Source organism: Pleurodeles waltl, chromosome 5, assembly GCF_031143425.1.
Source record: "Pleurodeles waltl isolate 20211129_DDA chromosome 5, aPleWal1.hap1.20221129, whole genome shotgun sequence".
In the NCBI taxonomy this organism is placed as follows: domain Eukaryota; kingdom Metazoa; phylum Chordata; class Amphibia; order Caudata; family Salamandridae; genus Pleurodeles; species Pleurodeles waltl.
In genome coordinates this window covers 678,645,363-678,671,957 of record NC_090444.1, presented here as the reverse complement: position 1 = coordinate 678,671,957, position 26,595 = coordinate 678,645,363, and the positions used below count along the sequence as shown (strand labels likewise).

Genomic DNA, 26,595 nt, shown 5'->3' with positions numbered 1-26,595 from the left:
ATTTATTGGCTCTGGGTACCTAGAGTTCTTGATGAACCTACAAGCCCTATATATCCCCGCAACCAGAAGTGTCCAGCTGACGTAACGGTATATTGCTTTCAAAAATCTGACATCGCAGGAAAAAGTTACAGAGTAAAACGTGGAGAAAAATGGCTGTTTTTTTCACCTCAATTTTTTTATTTTTTTATTTCAGCTGTTATTTTCTGTAGGAAACCCTTGTAGGATCTACACAAATGACCCCTTGCTGAATTCAGAATTTTGTCTACGTTTCAGAAATGTTTAGTTTTCTGGGATCCAGCATTGGTTTCTCACCCATTTTGGTCACTAACTGGAAGGAGGCTGAAAGCACAAAAAATAGTAAAAATGGGGTATGTCCCAGTAAAATGTCAAAATTGTATTGAAAAATTGGGTTTTCCAATTCAAGTCTGCCTGTTCCTTAAAGCTGGTGATCTTGCCACCGCAAACCCTTTGTTGGTGCCATTTTCAGGGGAAAAAACCACGAGCTGCCTTCTGCAGCCCTTTTTTTCCCTTTTTTTTTTAAAAACAAAATTCTCACTGTATTTTGCCTAATTTCTTGGTCTCCTTCAGGGGTACCCACAAAGTCTGGGTACCTCTAGAATCCCTAGGATGTTGGGAAAAAAGGACGCAAATTTGGCGTGGGTAGTTTATGTGAACAAAAAGTTATGAGGGCCTAAGCGCGAACTGCCCCAAATAGCAAAAAAAAAGCTCAGGGGGAAAAGGCCTGGCAGCGAAGGGGTTAAGTAATTTTCAATGCAGATTTAACATTCAGAATACACGAATATTTACTAGTAAAATTCAGCATTAACACCTGTGGCCTTCGATGGGCGCTCTCGTTAAAAGGAACTGTGTTAATTATGTCAGTGGTCCTTATATGTCTACTGTGACTATCGGTTTTGCTTTCGAAAGGTTTATAACTCTCTCCATTTCCGTAATATTAGAGTATATCAACGTGGGGAAGAAGACGGTCTAATCAAATACTGCGACACAATGTGCACATAGAACTGGCATGTTTCTATTAATTGTATTTCTGTAACCTTACAGCGTGAAAGCTGACTGACGGTCGCTGCGAAGCGAAGTTTCGAAGAACGCGTGCTTCTGAGTCAGTTGCCAATTGGATCTTTTTTTAACAGTCCATAATGTCTACACCTTCCAAGATGGCCGATTACTTTGCGACGGAGAAGGGTTGGACTGCGCGCACATAGATGTAGGGAACGGTCAGTTCCAGGTTTACATGTTGGTAAACGCAGCGGCCATGGTTGTATGGTATAACTAAAAGCAGGGGTGAACCGCTAAAACCTCGATACCATTTTCAATTATATTTTAAAAGCACACATCCCCAATATTTATTTTCCTAACAGTGAAAGAAATTGCTAAATTCGTGATGAATACATTATAAGTGTTTAGAACATTCAATCGTTTTCAAACTGAAACTGTGCTGTCATTTCCCAAAAGATTTCAACTTCCCTACGATGCAGAGACAACTTGCGCCTTTTACCTGAAGACAAGGGGAAGAGCAAATACTTTTCGGAGCCCCGTGAAGATCCGGCACAACAGTTAAGTGCATAGCAGTGCATAGGGATTTGTTTGCATATGGAATTGTTGATTTTATATATAGCAGGAAGTCTACACCGTTTCTTTGCTCAGACCCTACAATTGGTGTACGGAGCACATAGCATACGCTGTGATGTAGGTTCTGAGACACAAGGACTAAGGTGCAACAACCACCTTTCTCACTCACCCTGCTGGTGTCCCGCAGGCGGTAGCGGCACAACGTGTGGTCTAGGTCGAAGCCAATGACGTCACAGTCGGACAAACTGAAGGACGCCGACATGTTGATGATTGCACGGAGAAGCTCTCTTCACTCTGCTCGGCGAGGTCACGACGAGTGTCCTAGTGCCTGAGGAAGGCTTGTGCTGACTGTTTGCTGGATTACTCTGCCGCGTGCGTTTAGAGTATCAAGTCTTTAAAGGTGTTAAAGTGCGCATGCATGCCAACAGACCCGATTCAGGCGCGGGAGTCCTGATGTTAGAAGCCAGAAACGGCTTTACTTTAGGCAGGGGCGTAGGAGGCAATACATTTCTGGGGGGGACAGGGACAGCCTTGGGGACTTTCAATCAACCCTATACAAATCGCTCGTTGTTTACGAACTGCAGTCTCCGATAAACATACACAATCATATATATTGGAAGTGAAATAGGGAGAAAGGAAGGCATGTTTTCACAGTCTGAAAGTATCTTTAATTGTTATTTACATCCACAAAGTAATTAGCTAAAATGTGAAAATAACATGTTGATTAACCTTGCATCTTCATGCACCAAGCAAATCAAGGTAGGAGGGTAAAAAGGAAGAACATACCTTTGCGCCCCACACCCACCATGCTCTTCGCCTCATGCCAATTGGAACCGCACTGGAGATATCAAAAGCAATTACGTACAAGAGTTGTAAACTGTGCTCGGAAACCATAGCTCTAATAACACTTCTACTCCTGTGTGTGATCTTGGGCAGCTCAGCTCCACATCAGTCATAACTAGAAGCATTTCAACTGAAGAAGCTCTTGCAGTTGCAGGCTATTTAAACATGGATTCTCTAATCTCTGTATAAACTGCAGTCACTAATTTCTCTGGAAACGGCTGTTTGTGATGCACCAAGTCACTGCGTGTAAAGAAAAGACATTCACTGATTATAAAGAAAAGACATCGGAAAATGACTATGATAGGGTTATTACAGTCGAGTTCTGACATTACAATGCCTTCTGCCAGAGCAAGCAGCCAAGGTTAAAGGCAGACCAGGTCACAGAGCATAATTAATGCAGCTGTTTAAAGCAAAAAATGGAATGTTGCTTTTTTTTCTTCTGCTCTACTTTCATAGCTTTGAATTTCAGAAGCTATGCACTAAGGTTTTAAGTGGTTTGTGGGAAAGTTGGTGGTGTGACCATGTATTATATAGGGTAAAATACCCCCTGCGTACATAAGGATATTGCAAGTCACCTTGAAGTTCATACCTTATAAACAAGCATTGGCAAAGCCAATAGGTCTCGCCTATGCAAGTTCTATTGCCTTTGCCAATGTGTTTTAGCCATGCTGTACACTAGTGAGACTACTATTCAGCATAGCTCAAAGTTGATGGCATAAAGGAGAATGATGTGTCATCGACTGGTGTGGTGTACAGTCATGGAGTAAGTAGACTGTCCTAAAATGGAGCAGTAAACTAACTTTAAAGGAACAGGGGTCCCTTGAATAAAATGCAACACCACTCCCATAAACAATGATATTAAAGTAGTATGCAAATGGATTGTTTCATACATTTATTCAATCAAAATATAAAAGATCAAATGTAGTGGGAAAACATCAACAGGGGAAATCGAGAAAGACTGGTACTCGGGCATTACACAAGTTATCTGGATGACCCAATGTCACCAATTACAAGAAAAATGTAAAAAGTAACCTATATAGTACAGTGGTTTAGAGGAGGCTGGCCTGGTTCGTATTGGGTACCTGTGGTACTTACACCTTATACCAGGTCCAGTTATCCCTTATTAGTGAAATGTAGGCAGTGTCTAGAAGCCAGGCTCTCTAGGGGTAGCTGTAGCCAAGGCTTATCTAGGAGACGTGCAAAGCTCATGCAGTACCACTGTAGTCACACAGCACTCACACACATGAAAGAAAATACTCAGTGTTACAAAAATAAAGGTACTTTATTTTAGTGACACAAATGCCAAAAATACCATAGAGACTATACTCCCTTAGGAGGTAAGTAATATACCAATTATATACACTAGTATGCAGCAATAGCAATAAAAAGTTAGAAAAGTGCAATTAGTGAAAATCACAATGGTTAGAGATGGGCCTAGGGAAAACACAAACCATATACTAAGAAAGTAGAATGCGAATGTCGGTTTCCCACCTAGACAAGTGTGGTGTGTAGAGGGGCGCTGGGAGTATTGGAAAACACCAAAGGTAAGTAATAGAACCCACCTCAGAGCCCAGGAAAGCAGGAGTAAATGACAGTAACTTTCCTAGAACACACAAGAACACGGGAAAGAAGATAATGCAAGAACCAGAAGATACTTCAAGACACAAAGGGTGGATTCCTGGACCTAAAGACCTGTGGAAGAATGGGACTAGGTCCAAGAAGCACAGAAGGGTCCAGGGAGGACAGGAGCCCCTGCTAACCCGAATCAAGGTGCAAAAGAAGAACCACTGGTGAAGAACAACAGTCAGTACTGCACCCAAGAAGATGGATGCGGGTTCCTGGTTGGTGCAGATGATATCCCACACTGGATGGATGATTACAGTCTGGTTGCGTCGCTGGATTCTGCCAACAAACCTTGGCACACGCAAAGCTCACAGTTAGCGGAAAATGGCACTGCCTGGGACCAGGAGGGATCTGGTGGACTCTACCCAGGAGGAGGAGTCAGAGGGGGCTCTCAGCAACTCAGAGAGCCCACAGAACACCAGCCAGTGCACACAGGAGTCCCCCAGCACGGGGACAAAGTAATTGCAAAAGGAGGCCCACGCAGCACAAAAACAAAGGATCCCACACCGCCAGAGAACCGCTCAGGAAGCTGTGCATTGCAGGAAGGAGTGCTGGATGCCGGAGCTACATTGTGCACAAAGAATTTCATAGAAGGATGCCAACAAGCCTTGGCAACTGAAAAACACGTGGTGAACAGGGTTACTGTCTTGCGTGGAAAGGCAAGCTCTTACCTCCACCAAAGTTGGACAGTAGGACGTCAGGACCATCGGGACCACTTCAGTCCACCACCCATGATGTAGGATCCATGCAACTCAACAGGGGAGGGGACCCAAGCAGATGGTCGTAGTTGCAGAGAGGTGCCTGCTGAAGCAGGGGAGTGACTCCTTCACTCCAAGGGAGATTCGTTCATTCTTCTGGTGCAGGCTGAAGACAGGCTGTCCTCTGAGGATGCACAACCGGGAAACAGTTGCATATGCTGGCAAGAGCTGAAGATACAATGTTGCAGAAGTCGTCTTTGCTTCGTTGTTGCAGTTTGTGGAGTTCCTGGAGGGTCCAGATGCAGTTTCTTCAGTGAGAAGGTGAAGTAAAGGATGCAGAGGATTCCTGCTGGAGTCTTGCAATCCGAATCTGAAGAACCTCCCAAAGGAGAGACCCTAAATAGCCATGAAATGGGGATTGGTCAGCTAAACAGGTAAGCACCTATCAGGGGACGGCTCAGACACCACCTGCTGGCACTGCCCACTCAGATGCTCCCAGAGTTCGCTGCCAACTTGGAATCCAAGATGGCAAAACACAGGGACTCTCTGGAAGAGCTCTGAGCACCACACCTGGGGTGGTGATGGACAGGGGAGGGGTCACTCCCCTTTCCTTTGTCCAGTTTCGTGCCAGAGCAGGGACAGGGGGTACCTGAACCGGTGTAGACTGGATTATGCAAGGAGGGCACCAAATGTGCCCTTCAAAGCATTTCCAGTGGCCTGGGGAAGGAAGCTACCCCTCCCAAGCCTGTAACTCCTATTTCCAAAGGGAGAAAGTAGAGTAGACTAGTGTAGAGTACAGTGGTGGAGTGCAGTGATGCAGAGTAGAGTGGCATATAGTACGCTGGTGTAGAGTGCAGTAGAGTGGCATATAGTTGAGCGGTGCAGAGTAGAGTGCCGTGGTGCAGAGTAGAGAGGAGTATAGTTCAGTGGCAGAGTGCAGTGTTGCAGAGTAGAGTGTCATAAAGGGCAGTGGTGTAGAGTAGAGTGGCATAGAATGCATTGGTGTAGACTGCAGTGATGCAGAGTAGAGAAGAGTGGCTTAGAGTACAGAGGTGCAGAGTAGATTAGAGTTGCATAGAGTGCCGTGGCATAGAGGAGATGATTTCAAAGTAGAGTGAAGTGCCCTACAGTGGAGTGGTGTAGAGTAGATTACAGTGCAGTGGTGCAGAAAAGAGTGCAGTGGGACAGAGCACAGTGACATTGAGTACAGTGGTGCAGAGTAGAGTGGCGTGGAGTTCAGTGGCAGAAAGTGCAATGTTGCAGATTAGAGGGTCGCAGAGTACAGTGGTGTATTGTAGAGTTACATAGAGTGCAGTTGCATAGAGTGATGTGGTGCAGAGTACAGTGGCATTGAAAGCAGTGGAATAGAGTGCTGTGGTGCAGAGTAGATTGGCATAGAGTGCAGTGGGATAGAGTGCATTGGTTTTGAGTAAAGTGGTGAATAGTGCACTGGCAGAGTGCAGGGGTGTAGTGTACAATGGTTAGAGTAGAATAGCATAGATTGCAGTGGTGTAGAGTGGAGTGGTACAGCATAGATTGCAGTGGTACAGAGTGGGAAAAAGTGGTGTAGGGTGCAGTGGCATAGGGTAGATTGTTTCAGAGTAGAGTGAAGAAAAGATAGAGAAAAGATAATATACTTCAATATGCTGAAGTATGTACTGATAACAACAACATAAATAATAACGCTAGGTATAACGGCCCAAAATGAAATATGGCTTCTCCCTGTTAGCCACGCTGTAATCAAGCACTTCATTACCTAGAAAACAATACATTAAACATAAATGTTAGAAAAATATGCCCTTCTAATAGCTAAATTGTTGTGTAAAAATGTAAAATCTGGGCTCAATCTCGACTTCACTGTTTCACCAACTGGTGTGATCTTAGGCAAATACAAATACTGTGTTTCACAGTCTCCTTTCTAGCCTGCAGGCATCACGGTGAGTGGGACTCTGTTCTCTCTTTAGATCTTCCTCATTGTTCTGCAGTTCCTCTTGAAGGCATCCTGCAGTGCTCCTCTTCAAGGCGGCAGGTGACAGTAATCATCCAAAACTCTTTTCTCCTCCTGTGCCCTTTGTTCTTATGAGCACCCCTAGAACAGAACAAAAGGGCAGAGGGCGCAGGGGGCCTCCTGACTCACCTTCATTCTGTTACCATCAGATTGGAGGATGGTCTGTACAGGGCTATCGTAAGTAGCGCTTTTGTGCGCTAATGGCCCTCTGAATAACAGATGTGAGAGGGGAAATTAATGTGTCCCCTTGTCCCCCCCACCTTCGTCCCCCATGTCCCCCACCCTCCAAAATCTGGGGGGGATACATCCCCCGCGTCCCCCACACTTCCTACGCCCATGACTTTAGGTGTTCACTGCCTAAAATTGCATATGCTTCAAGATAAGTCAACTGGGAACCTAACTTTGTTTTCCTCAATCTCCCACTTTCCTGCTTTAATATGTTGGCATGTATGATGGTAGCAAAATCTGGGCTGCGCTTTCTGTTGCCCATCGCCTGACATCGAATGTGGAGTTACTTATGTACAAGCTTTAGATGCTGTTGTACTACGTGCAACTACAATGTGCACATTGTAGAGAAGCTGCCACTTATACGTTGTCAAATATTTTGCAGCGCCTTAGACGTTCATTAGGATTAGGCAGTGCTTGAAATGGAAAATTAAAGTGCAGGTACTCTGTACTAGAGTACCTGCTTGTTTCTGAGAAGTGCCTGTACTCTCCAATTAAAAGTATTACGTTTTTTTTTAGATGTGCTGGTACTTTCCCTCTCAAAATAAAAAAGTGCCGGTACTCCGTACCTGCCCATTTAAAGAACTGGGATTAGTCATTATGCAAAGACTGTCAAGCGTCTTTGCAGTGGGCCTGTGTGATGGGGAGGGACGTAGAAGAAAGGGGTAAGTAAGATAGGAGGGTGAGGAGTCAGTGGGGGCAAGAGTAGAGGTTAAAAAGAGATGAATAGAGACACAAATAGGATGAGAGGCATGGAGACACGATAGTGAAACAAAGTACACTTCATATGGGTGAAGTGACAAACTTTGTTTATTTTTTCCAAGTATGTAGATAAGGCTCAACCGTAAAACACAGAGGAGACGATAACTGCTCCATGCTGCCTCAATCCTTTCTCCACTCTCTCCCTCATACGTATTCCATCCTGATGTCAGCGATGACCTCAGAGTGGAATATCACTCCCCCCCCATTTATATATCTAAGCGAAACAATTAAGAAAAGATAACAACAAATGTGTACACAAGAACTGAAGAAAACAATGGGAATATATGCACCACTGACAACCCTTGGAAAACGCCAAAGGGGTTAAACTTAATATTTACACATAGTCTTTTAGATAAGCAGGGCTTTGCATCTTCCTATCAGACCTTCTTAATGTCCCACCAATAGGAATGTCGTCATTTTCTTTTTGTGAGTTGGCTTTCTGTTCCGGATCTTGTAAAAGCTTCCCCATTATACAGGACCACCCTGTTCAGATTCCATACACGATGATCGTCCGTTCTGATGGCATTGTTGAAGACTTTAATGACTTTCATTGGTTTGGATAACCTATTGCCACCAGATTGAAAACCTGGACGTTTTATCATAACCAAGTTGCCTATATTCACTTTTGTCTCTTTAACAGAATGTCTGTGGTCAAAATAAATCTTGCGACTGTCGTTCCCCAAAAACGCGTTGACCCAAGATGGTTCGAGTACGGTATTGGGGCGTCTACTCCGAAATAGTTCAAAAGGAGACATACCTGTCGTAGTATGAGGTGTGAATCTGTATACCCCGACTCTTTTGCTTATTTCCTCCTGTCAATTCCTACCATCACATTTAGCTAAGGAAATTGTCTCTTTCAAAATTCTGTTAAACCTCTCAATCATACCATTGGATTCCGGATGGTACAGGGCACACTTTTTGTGTCTTATGTCACACTCAACAAGAAAACAACTCCATCTCTTTAGATATTAGCTGCATGCTATTATCAGTAAGCAATGTTTCAGGGATGCCTTCTCTCATGAACAGATCTTTCAAAAACTTTACAACATGTCCAGTTTCATTACCCCTGGAGAAACATATTTCAGGCCAACTTGAAAACATTTCCATCACAACTATGACATAGCTTTCTTGTCCACCATAGTGTATTGGTCCTAAAATATCTAATGCGATGTCTTTCCATGGTTTGTCTGGGTGATCTCTTATCATCATTGGTTGCACTTTTGGCTTCCTACTTTTCTCACTGACGGTACATTGCATACATTCCCTCACCAGGCGTTCAATTTGCACACCCATTCCTGGCCACCAATAACTAGATCGTAGCCTCTCTTTTGTCTTAGAGATACCCAAATGACCTTCATGAGCCAAGTTGAGTAACTCCACCCTCAGTTTAACAGGAGGAATCAGCCTCGCCCCACGCAGCAGTAAACCTTCCCTAGAGGCCAGCTGATCCCTGACCATCTAAAAGTCTTTGCACAGATCTCCCCCTTGAGCCTTGTGTGACCATCTGCGATTTATTAGATCTACAACCTTTTGTAGATTGACATCGCCCTTGAACTCTTCAAGCCATCTATCCTTTAAAAATAACTTCGCAATCAAGTTCAGACACTTAATTCGCAAAGATATCACTGTCATCAAAGGCGTCACTGTCAGTATGATCAATCTTGTCCTCTTCCACTAACCTAGACAAGGTATCAGCAATTACATTCTCCACCCCGGGGATATACTTTACTTCAAAGCTATATTCCTGTAAGTCAGCCACCCATCTGGATATTCTGGAAGATATAGAATCAATGCTTCTCTGTTGAAAACTTCACACAAGGGTTTGTGATCAGTCTTAATCACAAATTTGGTAACCCACAAAAATTTCTTACGTTTTTTAACAGCCCAATGGACTGCAAGGGCTTCTCTTTCAATAACAGAATATCTAGATTCAGCCCCTTTGAGGCTTCTAGACAGAAACATAATGGTACTGTCCCGGCCAAACCCATTCTGTTGCAAGACTGCGCCAAGACCTTTGAGGCTGGCATCAGTGGTAAATATTGAGGTTTTCTTTGGGTCAACATTTTTAAGTTTAGGAGCTAGGGCTATCTTTTCTTTGATTAATTTAAATTCCTTCTCATACTCCTCAGATCATACAAAGTTCATACCCTTCCTTAACAAGCCTCTCATGTTATGAGTAACATCAGCGAAATTCTTAACAAACTTATGATAGTATTCCAACGTCCCCAGAAAACGCATGAGTTCTTCCTTAGAGGTGGGAGGAACCATGTTTTGAATAGTACCAACCAAATCAGCTTTGGGTATGACCCCATCACCCGTCATGGTGTGGCCGAGATAGTCAATGGTTTCCATACCAAATTTACATTTCTCAAACTTGACGGTTAAATTGTGATCACACAATCTCCCCAAGACCTGCCTGACTGTCGCATCGTGTTCATTCTTGTTCCTGCTCTGCACTAAAATGTCATCTTGGTAAACACAAACCCCTTCCAAAGTTTTCACAACTTTTTCCAGAACCCTTTGGAAAACAGAGGCAGCTGAAATTAACCCAAAGGGAAGACGAGTATACCTGAATGTGCCAAAGGGTGTGATGAAAGCGGTGAGGTCCATAGACCTTTCATCTAGCGGAATCTGATGATAGGCTGATGCGAGGTCAATGGTGCTAAACACCTTAGCATCGCCCAACATCATGAGCAAGTGGAAAATGTTTGGTAGGGGTTACTTATCAACCACAACACACTTGTTCAGCTGTCTGAGATCGATGCTTAACCTAAGGGAACCATTAGGCTTCCTAGCGGCAACCACAGGGGCTAACCAAGGCAACCACAGGGGCTAACCAAGCATTGCCCTCCACCTCTTCAATTACACCTTGATTCTTGAGTTTTTTCAATTCAGACTGCACCTCCTCTCTTATGTTCACTGGAACGCTCCTCACCTTACTACAATCTGGTACAGAACCCGGGCAAATTTTTATTTTATGCCTATAACCCATTAAGCAACCCAACTCGCTTTTAAATACATTAGGGAATTCAGAACACAGGGTTTGTTGTAAATCTAAATCTGTCTGTTGTACCACTGCATTGACAGGAGGCGTTTCCTTTAATATGATGGGATTATCAGAAGTGGGATCCAACATAACTCCTAAGTCCCTTTGATGCCACCAACTGATAATACTATCGCCCTTCTTTGAAACATAAACCTTGCCAGAGACATATCGATTTTTATATTCAATTAAGCCTATGAAATACCCATGTAAAGGTATTAATTCACCTCCATAGGTGCAAGGCTTAATATCAGGCCTGAGCAACGTAACAGTGCCCCTTAGATGAAGATTGAAAAATATTGTTCGAGATAATCGTGATCTTGGCACCGGAGTCAAAGAGAACTCTAGTTCTTTTGCCTTCAACCTGAATAAAATCCAGAGGGCCAACACACTTCCCAGTTTCAATTTGTAGGACAATTTGTCCACAATGAAAATCCGCAGGGCACACACCCTGACTATCCCTGTTAGTAACTTCATGGATAGATTGTTTAGATTTTCTCAACCTGCACACAGAAAAGAAGTGACCTCGTTTTTTTTACAAAATGTACATGTTGCATTTATAGCGGGACAGCTTTTATCGTTTGCAAAATGACCTGATTTGTCACATCTAAAACATCTTTTATCTCTAGTGGGTCCCTTGCTATCCTTTTGTTTAACACCTACAAAGGTACCAGAATTTTTTGTAACCACACACACCTGATTGGGCGTATCATTCTTGATTGCATCAACACACTTCAAGGAATGTTCAATTTCCTTAGCAATAGCCAGCACTTCTTCAAGATGAGGTTCATCTATAAGCCAAAACTCCTCACATACTTTTTCAATGTGACACCCTAACACAAATTGATCTCTAATTCTTTCATCAGTTAAGACCCCACATTTACAGGATGATGCAAGACGTCTGAGATCCGTCACATAATTCTCAATACATCCACCTTCTCTCTGTAATCGTTTCCCAAAGTAATAACGCTCTAAAATAGTGCTCACCTTAGGGAGGTAGTGAGTATCCAACTTGCGTATACAAGTCTCATACTCATTAAGATCTATTGCTTCACTGTCAGGAACGTCTGGTAAATGATCAGACACCTCTTGGCCCTCTGAACCCAGGCAGTGAAGCAATAAAGCAGTCCTCCTTTCACCACTCAACGAAGTTCCACACACTTTTGCATATCGCTCAAATACTTTTTTCCATTTAGCCCATTTAATGGGCGGCTCACCAGGAGATGACAGGAAAAAAGGAGGTGCCGGAACATTCTGCATATTTGAAAGAGAAAATTACGCACAGAAGGCACACAAGTAATGCAGCATTACATATTTAGCAAGATTAAAACAAACAAAAGTCACCAAATTATGTGAGAGAGTACAAGTACTGCATAAATCAATAATTAAGCTGTGTAGATCTTTAACGTGACAGTAACTCAACTGTCTTAGACACTAGTAAGGAAGCTGTGCACATCAGCGGAATCCTCTGCACCGTGAACAGAGGATTTGTGCATGTGAGGGAAAACCTTTGGCGTGAGGCCAAAGACTCCAAGTAAAGCTAAACTGGCTGAGTTGTCTCCATTGTCCATGGTGTCTGACAGCCTAGACACCGTGACAGTGTGCGGTGAGGGAAGAGGCGCGTGTATCAGCTCGCGTTGCTGAGTCATAAACGCGATTACAGTGCCTTACTGGGTGGGCATCAGCTGCTGGCTGCGGTGGTAGAATCAACCTTGAAATTAATGGCGATGGCGTCGATCATCTGTTAGACAGATGTCTTGTTTGCATGACAAAGAACACTTGTGATGCTGAAACATCCGCTTAAATCGATAATCAGCAGCAATTTGCAATTAAATGTAAGTGCTAAGACTCCTTCCTCTGATAAATTGCAGCATCATTTGAAAGAAGCTTCAAACAAGTAAGGGCAAGACAAGGCAACCGTTTTCACTCCTCCTGAAGTGATCGAGCGTGCCGCCGCAAAGGTTTCCAGTGAGACCGGCAGGCGTCCTTGCAGAGCACGTGTTCCTCGTGCTTGAATTAAACAGCAACACGGAGACCGGCAGGCGTCCTTGCAGAGCGCGTGAGGGTTTCCTAGGAGATATTCCTCATGCTTGAATTAAACAGCAACACGCAGCCAACCGTGAAAAGTTAATGGGGCCACCTACGGCGCTGAATACTTTAAAAGATACATACCGTCTCTGAACTCGTCCAGAATGATTCAGCAAACGCTTTCACCCGCATCCTGGCAAACCGGTCCTTTTGAATATGAGGACGTCTTGAAACAGTGTTTCAGCAAATGCAGGGAAACGTGATTATATTGAGCCTTTAAGCAATCCCATTCTCATCGCCAGTGAAACAAAGTACACTTCATACGGGTGAAGTGAGAAACTTTGTTTATTTTTTCCAAGTATGTAAATAAGGCTCAACCATAAAACACAGAGGAGACTATAATTGCTCCGCGCTGCCTAAATCCTTTCTCCACTCATTCTCACACGCGCTCGTATTCCATCCTGATGTCAGCGATGACCTCAGAGTGGAATACCACAGATAGCTCAAGGTTGCACATGACTGTAGGAGGCTGGCCTGGCTTATAGTGTGTACCTTGTGGTACTTACACCTTGTGCCAGGTCCAGTTATCCCTTATTAGTAGATTAGAAGTGTTCTATTAGCTTAGGCTGATAGAGGTAGCTATAGCAGAGCAGCTTAGGCTGAACTAGGAGACATGCAAAGCTCCTACTATACCACTTATATCACTTAGCACTATATCATAAGAAACACAATACTCAGAGTTATTAAAAATAAAGCTACTTTATTTTAGTGACACTATGCCAAAAGTATCTCAGAGGATATATTCCCTTAGGAGGTAAGTAAAATACACAAAATATACATACAAACCAAAATCAGGTAAGTAAACAGTTGGAAAAGTAGTGCAAACACTGTAGAACACAATAGAATGCAATAGGAGACAATAGGCCTAGGGGCAACACAAACCATATACTCCAAAAGTGGTGAATGCGAACCATGAATGGACCCCAGGCCTAGTGTAGTGTGTAGAGGGTCGCTGGGAGTGTAAGAAAACACTAAGGGCGTCCAAGATACCCCACCCCAAGACCCTGAAAAGTAGAAGTAAAGTTACCCTACTACCCCAGAAAGACAGTAAAGTCGAGATAGGGGATTCTGCAAAGACAACAACTGACTGCAAAGCACTGAAGACGGATCCCTGGACCTGAGGACCTGCAAAGGAAGGGGACCAAGTCCAAGAGTCTCACAAGTGTCCAGGGGGGGCAGGAGCCCACTAAACCCCGGATGAAGGTTCAAAAGGGCTGCCTCCGGGTGGAAGAAGCCAAAGATTCAGGAACTTCTCTTTTGGTCAGAAGATGTCCCACGGCGTGCTGGAGTATGCAGAGTTGTTTCCATGCAGAAATACCGCAAACAAGCATTGCTAGCTGCAAGAGTTGCGGTTGGGGATTTTGGCTGCTGCCAGGGCCCAGGAAGGACCAGGAGGTCGCCCCTGGGAGGAGGAGACAGAGGGGGTGCTCAGCAACACAGAGAGCCCACGCAGAAGCAGGCAGCACCCACAGAAGCACCTGAACAGGCGTTCAGAAGATCTGAGCACAATGTCGACTCAGCACAAGAAAAGAGGGTCCCACGAAGTCGGAGTCCAACTCAGCGAGTTGGGCAATGCAGGACAGAGTGCTGGGGACCTGGGCTAGGCTGTGCACAAAGGAAGTCTTGCAAAAGTGCACAGAAGCCCGAGCAGCTGCAGTTCACTCAGTACACAGGATTATCATCTAGCGTGGGGAGGCAAGGACTTACCTCTACCAAATTTGGACAGAAGGGCCACTGGACTGTCGGGGACACTTGGATCCAGCTCCTGTGTTCCAGGGACCATGCTCGTAAAGATGAGAGGGGACCCAGAGGACCGGTGATGCAGAAGTTTGGTGCCTGCGCTGGCAGGGGGAAGATTCCGTCGACCCACAGGAGATTTCTTCATGGCTTCCAGTGCAGGGTGAAGGCAGACAGCCCTCAGAGCATGCACCACCAGGAAACAGTCAAGAAAGCCGGCAGGATGAGGCGCTACAATGTTGCTGGTAGTCTTCTTGCTACTTTGTTGCGGTTTTGCAGGCGGCCTGGAGCAGTCAGCGGTCGATCCTTGGCAGAAGTCAAAGAGAGAAGTGCAGAGGAACTCTGGTGAGCTCTTGCATTCGTTATTTGAAGAGAAACCCACAGGAGAGACCCTAAACTGCCCTCAGAGGAGGATTGGCTACAGAGAAAGGTAAGCACCTATCAGGAGGGGTCTCTGGCGTCACCTGCTGGCACTGGCCACTCAGAGGTGTCCATTGTGCCCTCACACCTCTGCATCCAAGATGGCAGCGGTCTGGGACACACTGAAGGAGCTCTGAGCACCTCCCATTGGGAGGTGCTGGTCAGGGGAGTGGTCACTTCCCTTTCCTTTGTCCAGTTTCGCGCCAGAGCAGGGCTGGGGGATCCATGAACCAGTGTAGACTGGCTTATGCAAGGAGGGCACCATCTGTGCCCTTCAAAGCATTTCCAGAGGCCAGGAGAGACTACTCCTCTCAGGCCCTTAACACCTATTTCCAAAGGAAGAGGGTGTAACACCCTCTCTCAGAGGAAATCCTTTGTTCTGCCTTCCTGGGACTGAGCTGCTCAGGCCCAGGGGGGCAGAAACCTGTCTGAGGGTTGGCAGCAGCGGTAGCTGCAGAGAAAACCCAGGAGAGTTAGTTTGGCAGTACCGGGGCTCTATGCTGGAGCCCCGGGGATGCATGGAATTGTCCGCCCCAATTCCAGAATGGTATGGGGGGACAATTCCATGATCCTAGACATGTTACATGGCCATGTTCGGAGTTACCATTGTGACGCTACATATAGGTATTGGCCTATATGTAGTGCACGCATGTAATGGTGTCCCCGCACTCACAAAGTCTGGGTAATTTGCCCTGAACAATGTGGGGGCACCTTAGCTAGTGCCAGGGTGCCCTCACACTAAGTAACTTTGCACCTAACCTTCACTAAGTGAGGGTTAGACATATAGGTGACTCATAAGTTACTTAAGTGCAGTGTACAATGCCTGTGAAATAACGTGGACGTTATTTCACACAGGCTGCAGTGGCAGTCCTGTGTAAGAATTGTCTGAGCTCCCTACGGGTGGCAAAAGAAATGCTGCAGCCCATAGGAATCTCCTGGAACCCCAATACCCTGGGTACCTAGGTACCATAAACTAGGGAATTATAAGGGTGTTCCAGTGTGCCAATCAGAATTGGTAAAATTAGTCTCTAGCCTGCAGTATCAATTTTAAAAGCAGAGAGAGCATAAACACTGAGGTTCTGATTAGCAGAGCCTCAGTGATACAGTTAGGCACCATACAGGGAACACATACAGGGCACACTTTATGAGCACTGGGGTCCTGGCTGGCAGGATCCCAGTGACACAGGCAAAAACAAACATACATACAGTAAAAATGGGGGTTATATGCCAGGCAAGATGGTACTTTCCTACAATGACAGGAACAGAGAGAACACATTGAGGAGTGGCAGGGAAATAAAATAAAGGGCGCATTGAAATGTGTTTTTAGTTTTTACCGAGAGAAACATCTTGGCTGGTCTTGCCCTCTAGCCACTTTTAGATTCCGTCAGGACCGGAGGCTTCGGATTATGCTTCTTCTTCTTTGTTGTTTATTAAACTTTCAAACACAGCAGCCAAAGAAAGTAAACTTTTTAATAAACTACATTACCCATAAGCTTCCATATATGACATCATAATATCAGTACTAATCATGGCACAACATACAGTACAGAATTACAAGGAACCATAAAGCGCCTTCTTTCTTTGCTGCTATGCAACAGAAGATAAGTATTACCTCATATTTCAGCCTTATGCAAATTGTTTGCGCTTATGAGCTCGCGTTTTTTCTGTACCAGACTTAGCGCGTTATACATCTACATTATATTCTTTATCCACTTCAACAGTCGTGTCACACTATTTCAGTTTACGTGCCGCACGTGCTGATAAGCACAGGCCGCAACACATTGTGAAACTGGAGTGGGTGCTGGGAGGCCAGGAGAGGGGCACATTAGCATGGTCCTCTTTCGCACGAGCATAATCGCATAATCTATTTGAATAGGAGTGCAAGCCTACGCCTTGACTTGGCAAGCAAAGAGTCAGCTCCTGCTGTAACAGCACAGTTGAGCTTAACGTCTCCCCTACGCCTGCTGCTGTGTGTGTGTGACCTCCTAATATTAAGCTAAGGTGACCTGTAATAGGGTCAGTGACAGCTACTACTCTCAGAGGTCGACTCAAATCTTTAAACTCAGACAGGTGTATGAGATCATCTAATTAACAATGAGAACCAGTAGCCATCAACAATCAAAATATGCAATAATAAGTTGGTAATTTATACACACCATGACCTGTGTGGTCATGAATCACCACACCCTTTTAGTAAAGTTTAAACATTTATTGCCATTAAATTATCAATACTAAGGTCACGTAAATAATGTGCAAAACCAAATGGTAACAATACAGAAACAACACAGGCTGTCCAAAGCATCTGAAGAATCTCAATTTTACTAATGAATTTACCATTAAACACTCCAAAGAAATTATGCAGAATAACAAAATTATTTGGAAAATAGCGACAGACTTCATTTAGTTGTGCAATTAAATCAATCACAGTCAATAAACATTTAATTTATTTGTTGGATCAGGCAACCCAACTACCAAGCATGTGTCGACTGGGCTTTGTCACATTCAAAAATTAATTTGGAAAAACATCTAACCATGGAGCTAACAAAAATGCGGTTGGATTTCTAAAGGGGAAAACCTGCAAAGGAAAAATAAATGCACATTGGTTATACCTCTCCTAAATCAGGCAACAGTCAGCAGAGCCTTCATCATTGGAGCACATGTGCTGCAGGTCTTCAGAGATCAGCATCAGGAATATGGGAAGTAATGTTGGGCCTAATGTAACTGAACTGTTAATATCATAAGTAGCTGGTTAGAAGAGCTTCACAGAACTGTCTGCACAGAAAGCTGAACAGAAGACTTAGTCTGAATGGAACTAAAAGGAATCTCTAAACTGACTTGCATCACCTAAAGCTTTGCTATATTAAAGTTCCAAAAGTTACTAGCTAAGCTTCTGTTGGACAAGTCTATGAGATGCGGTAGTCTGCTGCCAATACACTTTCATCTGGGCTTCAGTTGTATCTTTTTTCCTTACTTTTCCAAGATAGGTTAACGTTCACGCTTCTCTCCGGATGGCAATTTCCGTGTAACAATAATTTAGTTAAACAGCAGCACCGAACACAACATTCAGCGAACATTGCTTCCGTTAAAAAACTAAGGTTCATTGTTAAAAATTGCAACATTTATCACAAGGAAGAACAGTACGAGCATGACAGGGAAAGCAGTAGCTTTCCACTGTGCACTTTTAACAGCATATCTAATAAACAAAGTTTGCAAAGCGTTTCAGTAAAATCATCATAACATTTAAACACTGCTACTGGAAAAATACTAAAACGTAGGCATTTTCACTAATGCTAATACATGGAGAATAAAACATTTCTAATAATTTCAAACCATTAGTTTTGTAGTACAATAATATTATTCTTGCTTTGTCAGTACAGGTAGTTTTAATTAATCAAAATACATTTTCACAAACATTTAACTCGAGGTGGCTGACACCATGGCTGTCACTTTTAAAGTTGCACATTTATTTTTTTAACACACATTTTCAGTTAGGCCTTTTAATACACATTAAACATTTCATTTTATGTACACATTTTTATTAATAATGTTTGCTCTCTAGCACTGCTTGGGCTGTACTTTGGTTTCCAGGCTCTGTCTGAAGGGGTTTAAAACAGTGAAAGACATTTCCTCTGCTTTATGGAAGTAGCCTGTGCCCCCTTGATTGGCCTAAAATTCTCTGTCCCCCCATTGCTGTCAATAGAAGGACCTGTTCTCCCTTCCTACTATTACTACCCTTATAGAAGGGCTTATTTCCCTCACTGATCCTACCATTATGGCAGACATGACATACCCCTGACAATGCCTCATTTTTACAAGAGCAGGAGGACCTGCTATTTGCAGAGGGCATTGTGCATGCCCTCGACGCCTCTGGTGCCCAATCCATTAACAGGGCCTGTTTTGCTTTACTTTTGACTGAGCCAAAATATACACACTGAAAGGAATCGAAAAGATTCTCTGGAATGCTCTTCTTAATCTGAAGAAGACATTTATTATAGCTTTTTGCAAGGTTCATGAAGGAAGTTTTGGATCGTGAAAAGTGTACCTTCAAAATGTGCAACAACAACGTAAGACCATGTATAAAGAATCTTCAATCTATGAACAGCAAATATATACATGCAAGGATACAAACACTTGTATTGATATATGTATACTGTCAGATGCTTCATCTTTCTCATGCTAGCAAGAAGATGACCCCATTCAACTGCGAGAAAGAGATCTGCACCCTCACGGGACAGGTTTCGGGCATTTGACGTCTAAATCCTCATGGAGGTCTGGAAATTCACTGCTACTGAGCAGGACCTTCTTTTTATTTCTTAAAGAACCGGAGAAGGGGCTTTCTAGAAATGCTGGCTAGTTTAGGTAAGCTTTGAAAGAAACGCGTTGAGAATTGGCCAAAATCCCAAGGCGTCCCTCCCAAAGTCAAACCGATCCCTGCTTGTACTATAAACATCAGTCTGGTACATTCTTATCGTGCTGACTGCCTAACTCCTCCATATTATGTACTAGTTCTTAGATGATAATATGCCATAGCTCTTCGGTGAGAAAGAGAACATGCAGAAATAGAAAACACGTTGCATAACATGTTTGTAACTAAAAGTACTCATACCTCTAACGTGGCGGTGAAGCTAAGCTGAACACAAAATGGAGTCTAGGCTGAATACAAAATGGAGTGTAACTACTGACAACTAAAGTAACAGTGTGCAGCTAAGCAAGGTGCAAAGTGGTGCGACACAAAGTCAGTGGTCAACACACAAATATCACTACAGGGCCCTGGCAGTAGCGCTTCAACCAATCGCCAGGCAGCTCAAGAAGTATTCCCTGACCGTGCCCCCCATGGCCATAATAAACCTATGCCACTCCCTCTCCACAGGGATGAGCGATCCCCTCCCCCTCTGAATGGCCCCACGCAGCTCCCACGGCCCACCTTTCACAGACCATGTGTACTTTGCTCAGCCTTCCACCAGAGCTCAGGCCCTCTCTTTTTCCCCTACGGATGACATATCCATTGACTCGCACTCCCCTCAGTCAGGCTCACGACGACATCTCTCATTCACAGAAACAACAGCTTCATACCGCTGACGACCACCAGGTGACCACCCCGACAGGCGAGGTCCTAGACCCAACATCCTCATTCCCATTTGATACAGGCGCTATTATGCATCCCATGACATTAGATTAGACCCCCCTTGCCTGCAGTTGCTCACGCTGCCCAAGCAAGACTTAGTAGGGCCTTGGACATGGACGTTAGGAACCGCCTCTGTTTCGAGTGCCCCTGTCCTGATATTCCAGGCAAGGTAGCCCTAACATCCGGGCTAGATCCTAACCTGGCAACTTTCATTAAGCGCTCATCCGAAGACCCTAAGAAGGGAATAGATAGGTCTTGGAAGTCTTGTCAGGACAAGGTCCTCGACCTCGCTTGATCCTTATGCAAACTTTTTGATTTGTCAGTGACTGCGAAGTAGTCCGTCTCCACGATTGACCCAGAGACCCTGGCAGACTGTCCACAATGTACATTGTGCATTTTGGGAAATGCAAACTGAGCAATCTTGATGGAGAGGAGGCAATCAATCAATCTATTGTGCATTGATCCCAAGCCAGTGGACATGGCCAATGCTGTACCGGGGCCCCAGGCCAATGGTCTACTATTCGGGGAGAAATTTGTCAAGGACTAAGGCAAATTTGTGCATATATTCACAGCCCTAGACAAGGCTCAAACTTCCCTGAACATAGTGTTCCAGCAGCACATTTTTTGCAAGGGCCGGCAGAAATCAAGGGTGTCTGTCCGGCCGCTCCATCTCAAGCAGCCCTAAAACAGGCTACACCTCCTATCCTGCCAAAGCATGACCAGGATGGGGCCGTTTCAACCAAGGTGGCTTCTGCTCCCAGGGCAACTACAACTCTGGATGCAACCCTCAAGGTAAGCTTGATCCCACCCTAATCAGTAATACTGGGGGGGCAGAACCAGACACTTCCTGCACAACTCGTCCTTGTTGACCTCTGATCCGTGGGTACTGGAGACGATAATAGGTTTCTAACAAGAGTTCTTTGCACCCCTCACCAAACATGCTTACCTAAACCAATTCATTTGTCCCTACTAGATCGCTCCTTCATTCAACAAGAATTGGACCGAATTTTGTCCAAATACGCAATCGCCTCTTGCCAGATCGACCCCTCAGGGTTTTGCAGCAATATCTTCATTGTGAACAAGAAAGGAGGGGGCTCCCGCTAAGTAATCAGTTTGAAGGAATTCAATAACTGGATTCTTTATTGCCACTTCAAAATGGAGGGGATTCATCTCCTCATGGACATTCTCAGGAAAGGCGACTGGATGGTTCGCTTGAACCTGAAGGACATCTATCTCTCAATTCCAATATTTTCCCCTCACAGGAAATTCCTACAATTCAGGTGGAACAGTCAATGTTTCCACTTCAAAGTACTTCCCTTCTGACTCTCCTCCGCCTCTTGGTGTTTCTCCAAGGTTATGCGCCCAGTGGCAGAGAAACTCTGTTCCAGAGGGGTGCATATGATCCTCTACTTAGACGACATCCTCCTCATGGCCCAGGATGTCCAGTCCCTCACACAACACCCAGATTGGACCATTCAGTTGCTTCAGGACCTGGGGTTTCTGATCAAGAAGAAGTCCGATCTGATCCCTTCTCATTGAATGGAATTTCTACGATTCCAGATCAGCTCTTCTACTTCCCTTTTGTCTCTTCCAACCCAGAAGTTACACTCAATTCAGGAGATATGCTCAACCCTCTGCAAGGACAAGATATCCCTCAGGATATTAGCCATTATAGTAGGCTTACTAGCGTCCTCCATACTGCCATTTTTCCAGCCCCCTTACACTACAGAGCCCTCCCACACCTAAAAATCCATCACCTTCAGAAAGGCTTAATACCCAGAACTTAAAGACCTTACTCCCGGATCCCCCAGCAAACTGCAGTGGTGGCTGGACTACATGTCTGCCTGGAACGGCAAAGCCATCTTTTGCTCTCGGCCGGATGTCATTCTAGAATCACGTTCTAGCAGGTGAGGCTTGTGCACCAGGTGCGGCATCATTTCCACAGATGGCCGCCGGTCTCACGACAAAACTCAACTCCACATAAACTGCTTGGAGCTGTTAGCAGGCGTCTTTGCGATAAAGACCTTAGCTCCACGCTCCAACTGTTGCATAGTTCTACTAAGAACAGTATTTCTGTGGTCCGTTACATAAACTGCGGGGACAAAGTCACGAGTTCTAGCGGAGTTAGTAAAGACCTTCTGGCAATACTGCCTCCAGAACCACATTTCAGTGACGGCAGACTATCTCCTGGGCCAACTCAATGTGGTAGCAGATTGGAACTCCAGGGCCCATATTTATACTTTTTAAGTGCCACATTTGCGTGGCTGTTTGACGCAAAAACAGTGCAAACTTACAAAATACAATTGTAGTTTGAAAGTTTGCGCCGCTTTTGTGTAAAAAAATGATACAAATGCTGCGCTAAAAAGGTATAAATATGGCCCAGGTATCTTAGGGATTCCAACGAATGGAAACTCCATCAGTCAATATTCCTGGCACTTCAAATGAGATGGGACCAATGTCACACAGATCTGCCGCATCCTGTCTCTCACATCAACTGGATCGCTTCTCCTGGAGACCAGGGGCCAGATGTAGCAAAAAAACATTTTGCGACTTGCAAATTGAGAGTCATAGCGACTCGCAATTTGCAACTCACAAAATGTTATGCAGAAAGGTGTCTCAGACACCTTCTGCGACTCGCTATGGGGTCGCAAAGACCCACCGCATGAATATTAATGAGGTGGGTCGCAGTTTGCGACCCCATAGCGAGTCCATGCACTCACAGGGATGGTGGCCTGCTGGAGACAGCAGACCACCATGTCTGTGACTGCTTTTTTAATAAAGCAGTTTTTTTTTTCTTTTTGCAGCCCGTTTTCCTTAAAGGAAAACGAGGTGCAAAAAGAAAAACTTCCGAAACCATTTGGTTTCGGTTTCTTCAGAGTAGGCAGTGGTCCATAGGACCACTGCCTGCTCTGAAAAAATATTTTTTTGGACATTCACAAAGGGGAAGGGGTCCCATGGGGACCCCTTCCCTTTTGCGAATGAGTTACTATCCAGTTGAAGTGGATGGTAACTGCGAGTTGGTTTGCGACCGCATTCGCGGTCACAAAGCAACTCAGCATGGCGATGCGGTCGCAAATAGGAAGGGAACACCCCTTCCTATTTGCGAGTCGCAGCCTCAAATTGCGAGTCGGTACCGACTCGCAATTTGCGGTTGTGCATCGCGTTTGGCCTTTTGCGTGTCGCAAACTGTGTTTTTCGCAGTTTGCGACGCGCAAAAGGCTTCCTACATCTGGCCCCAGATCCCATGGCCAAGGCCACGGATGCATTTCTGCAACACTAGACAGGGCCTCTCATTTATGTCTTCCCCCGTTCATAATGAGCCAGAGAGTGACATCCAAAGTCCTGCAGCAAAGGGCAGAACTGATCCTGATCACTCCAGTATGGAGAGCTCAACCCTAGTTCCCAGTTATGTTGGAAATGTCCCAGGACCTACCAGTTCAGATTCCCTCAATCCCCAACCTCTTGTTAGACCCAGCTGGTCTCCCCCATCCCCTTCTCATTCAAGACATACTACAACTCATGGCCTGGCACTTTTCTGGCAATGTTGGTTTGTGCCACGCCTTTCAAAACAATCTGTCTCTTTTTATATTCGCTTCCTGGTCAGTTTCCACTCGTAAACACTGTGCCTCTGCCTGGTGAAAATGGCTGGGTTGGTGCAACACATGGGACCTAGATCCCTGGGGGGGGGCCCTATTACTTTTGTAATTAATTTTCTGGCAGAGATGGCATCATGAAGGTTTAAGCTATTCTTCTGTCAATAATTATCACTCAGCTATCTCAGCGGGCCACATGTCCATTGATGGGAAACCAGTGGGGGGACATCCTTTGGTAAGTAGGGTGATGAGAGGTATTTGTTTAGCCAACCCTCCTCAACCAAAATATTTTCATTCATGGGATGTTAACATCATCCTGAGCTTCCTACAGCGGTAGCCATGCAACTCTGATTTGTCTAGGAAGCAATTGTCTGCAAAATTGACCATGTTCCTATGGCTGGGATCCTGTAGGAAATTTCTGATATTCGAGCTCCAGATATTTCAGGCAGAGTCTATTCTCCAGACTGTGTTACATTCTCCATCTCAAGACGGACAAAAACACTTTCTAGGCAGGTTACTTATCCTAGTTTTCCTGAAGATTCTAAGTTATGGATCTTACACTGCTTAAGGGAGTATGAATATTGGACTAGGGAACTACGTCAGTCTCCCGGGGGTCAACTCCTTTTCGCCCAGTGTCTTCTGCTACTGCAGGCCGCTGGGAGAAGTGGCTTCTGGCAGAAGCAGCAATTGATACCTCTAAATTTGGAGCTCATTCTGTGCAAAGTTCCATGGTCTCAAAAACATTAACCTTGGGGGTCGCAACTGACGGACATAATGAGAGCAGCAAATGGTCAACAGATTCTACATTTACAACAGCTTTGAACAAGCTACTTTGAAGCCTCCGGTCCTGACATAGAATAAAAATTATTTCTACCATACGCATTAAGAATTTTCAATTCTATTAAGGACAAGGAGGTGAAGGTTATCCCACCTAATTACTCTTTTATGATGTACACCTTCATTGATATACATGTGATTTGTATCAAGGCTCAAAAATCATAAAAATTTGCAGGTCGAGTAACTTAAATAATCTACTTGACCTAACTGTAATTTATTTGACCCGTAAACGGGTCTCAAATTGTGTGATCCTAGGCAAATAGTTTACTGAGTCACCTTTTTATTAATTCTCACATATAATTGCACCTTCAAGTATGTGAGCTCAGCATTTCTGCAGTACAAAAAGCCTCTTTTGTTTGATTAAGTAGACTAAAGTTTGCTGCATGCATCACAAGAATCTAGCCCACATACCAATGAGGTCTAGCCCAGATAACCCATGACTTATTTTAGTTTACTAACAACATTGCTATCAGGGCAGGAGTGTTTCTCAGTTTGTTTAAACATTACATTTTAATAAATATATTACTAAACCGTGATGTGGTAACATATTGTCATCTACACACAGTAACTTTCCAAGAAATGTCCAAAATCCTCTCCACTAACTCGCAGCTTTACTGATAAAACTATATAGTGTATTAACAATCTGTGAAAATTGGGTTTCAGAAAACATATCCTGCGCACATCAACATGTAAGCTATTCTGAATTAGTTTTATCCTATTAAAATATTTATTCATCACACAGAAATATAAAAAAGGGCTTTCACAACTACTGAAATATATTTTGAAATGTTTGCGCAGTTGACTTAGTCATTTAAATGTTGTGTGTTAGGAAAAACCTGACACCCTATATCTTTTTATTTTACATTCTAAGCAGCAGGTCACACAGTTCACCTTACAAAGCCCTGGAACTCTTCAGTCAGAAAGAAAATTAATTGTAAGAAAAACTGACTTTTGGCCTCTGTCCCTGAACCATGAGCAAATGTGACATAAGAACAAGATTTAAAGGCATCTTTTATTGCCCCTCCACTTTTCATCAGAACAGAACACCTGTTCAGTGTCAACTTGCTAGAAGGGAAGAGTAAGTATCAAACATACTTGACCTAACTAATGCGAGTAGAGTAGTCAGTGGATTTTTCAAGCCCTTTGTATATAATAACCTTTTGTATAATTAATACTTTCATTGATATACTTGTGATTTGTATGTGATAACATTTGGATGATCGTAATATTAAAGTCCCCCCATTGATTAGCTATGTCATCCATATGACCCTAACTGATCACGACAGAGTGTAGAATGATGTTATTCTGTTTTTTTCCCCACAGTTTCCGATCAGAAGACTGGGTAATTGAGACAAGCATTGCTTTGTCTTTCCACTTTCTGGCCTGTTAGCCCTAGAGTTCCTTCAGACAGGATAAAAACCACGCCTATGGATGCAATGATGGAGAAGTTCTTGTTGGGATATTTTCTGAATTTTGAGATTTTCTCATCTAAGGCCAAAGAAAGAGGATGGTTTATGGTTCCTTGTGATTATATACTGTATGTTGTGCCATGATTGGTACTGATATAGCATAGGTTTCTGCATGTCAGATTTAAGGTTCACTGAAAATGCATTTGTGTGTATCGAAGTTCTAGAATAGCGGAGATTGCTGCATGTCACGTTTAAGGTACAATGATTTCCCATAGTGGTTTGGGGGTCCAATATAAATGACATATAGGGCCAAATGTAGGAAGGCATTAGCATCTCGCAAACAGCGAAAAACACCATTTGCGAGGCGCTAATGCCCTCATGCGATGCTGAAACACATATTGCGAGTCTGTACCGACTCGCAAAATGTGTTTCAGACTCGCAAATAGGAAGGGGCGTTCCCTACTTATTTGTGAGTCGCACCGCGATGTAGGGTTGATTTGTGACCGCGAAAGCGGTTGCAAATCAACCCGCAGTTACCATCCACTTCAAGTGGATGGTAACTCATTCACAGATGGGAAGGGGTCCCCATGGGAC

The 26,595-nt window shown here is 44.2% G+C and overlaps 1 protein-coding gene and 1 long non-coding RNA gene across 6 annotated transcripts in view; one reads left to right on the top strand and one right to left on the bottom strand.

The window, feature by feature from the left end:
* The window catches only part of NT5DC1 (5'-nucleotidase domain containing 1), a 999,625-nt gene extending 997,138 nt beyond the window's left edge, over positions 1-2,487 (bottom strand). For 2 of the 5 annotated variants that reach the window (XM_069234556.1, XM_069234559.1), the window contains exon 1: positions 2,377-2,487. In XM_069234556.1, the coding sequence (XP_069090657.1) occupies positions 2,377-2,484 (108 nt within the window). In that variant the 5' untranslated portion in view covers positions 2,485-2,487. Of the gene's footprint in view, positions 1-1,516; positions 1,601-1,759; positions 2,057-2,376 lie in introns of those variants that run through there. The other 3 variants (XM_069234557.1, XM_069234561.1, XM_069234558.1) reach the window with 2 other exon arrangements.
* On the top strand, positions 1,206-26,595 carry LOC138295927 (uncharacterized). The gene is made up of 4 exons (XR_011203716.1): positions 1,206-1,235; positions 1,474-1,574; positions 25,467-25,670; positions 25,916-26,595. It is a non-coding gene; the product is annotated as an uncharacterized lncRNA (long non-coding RNA).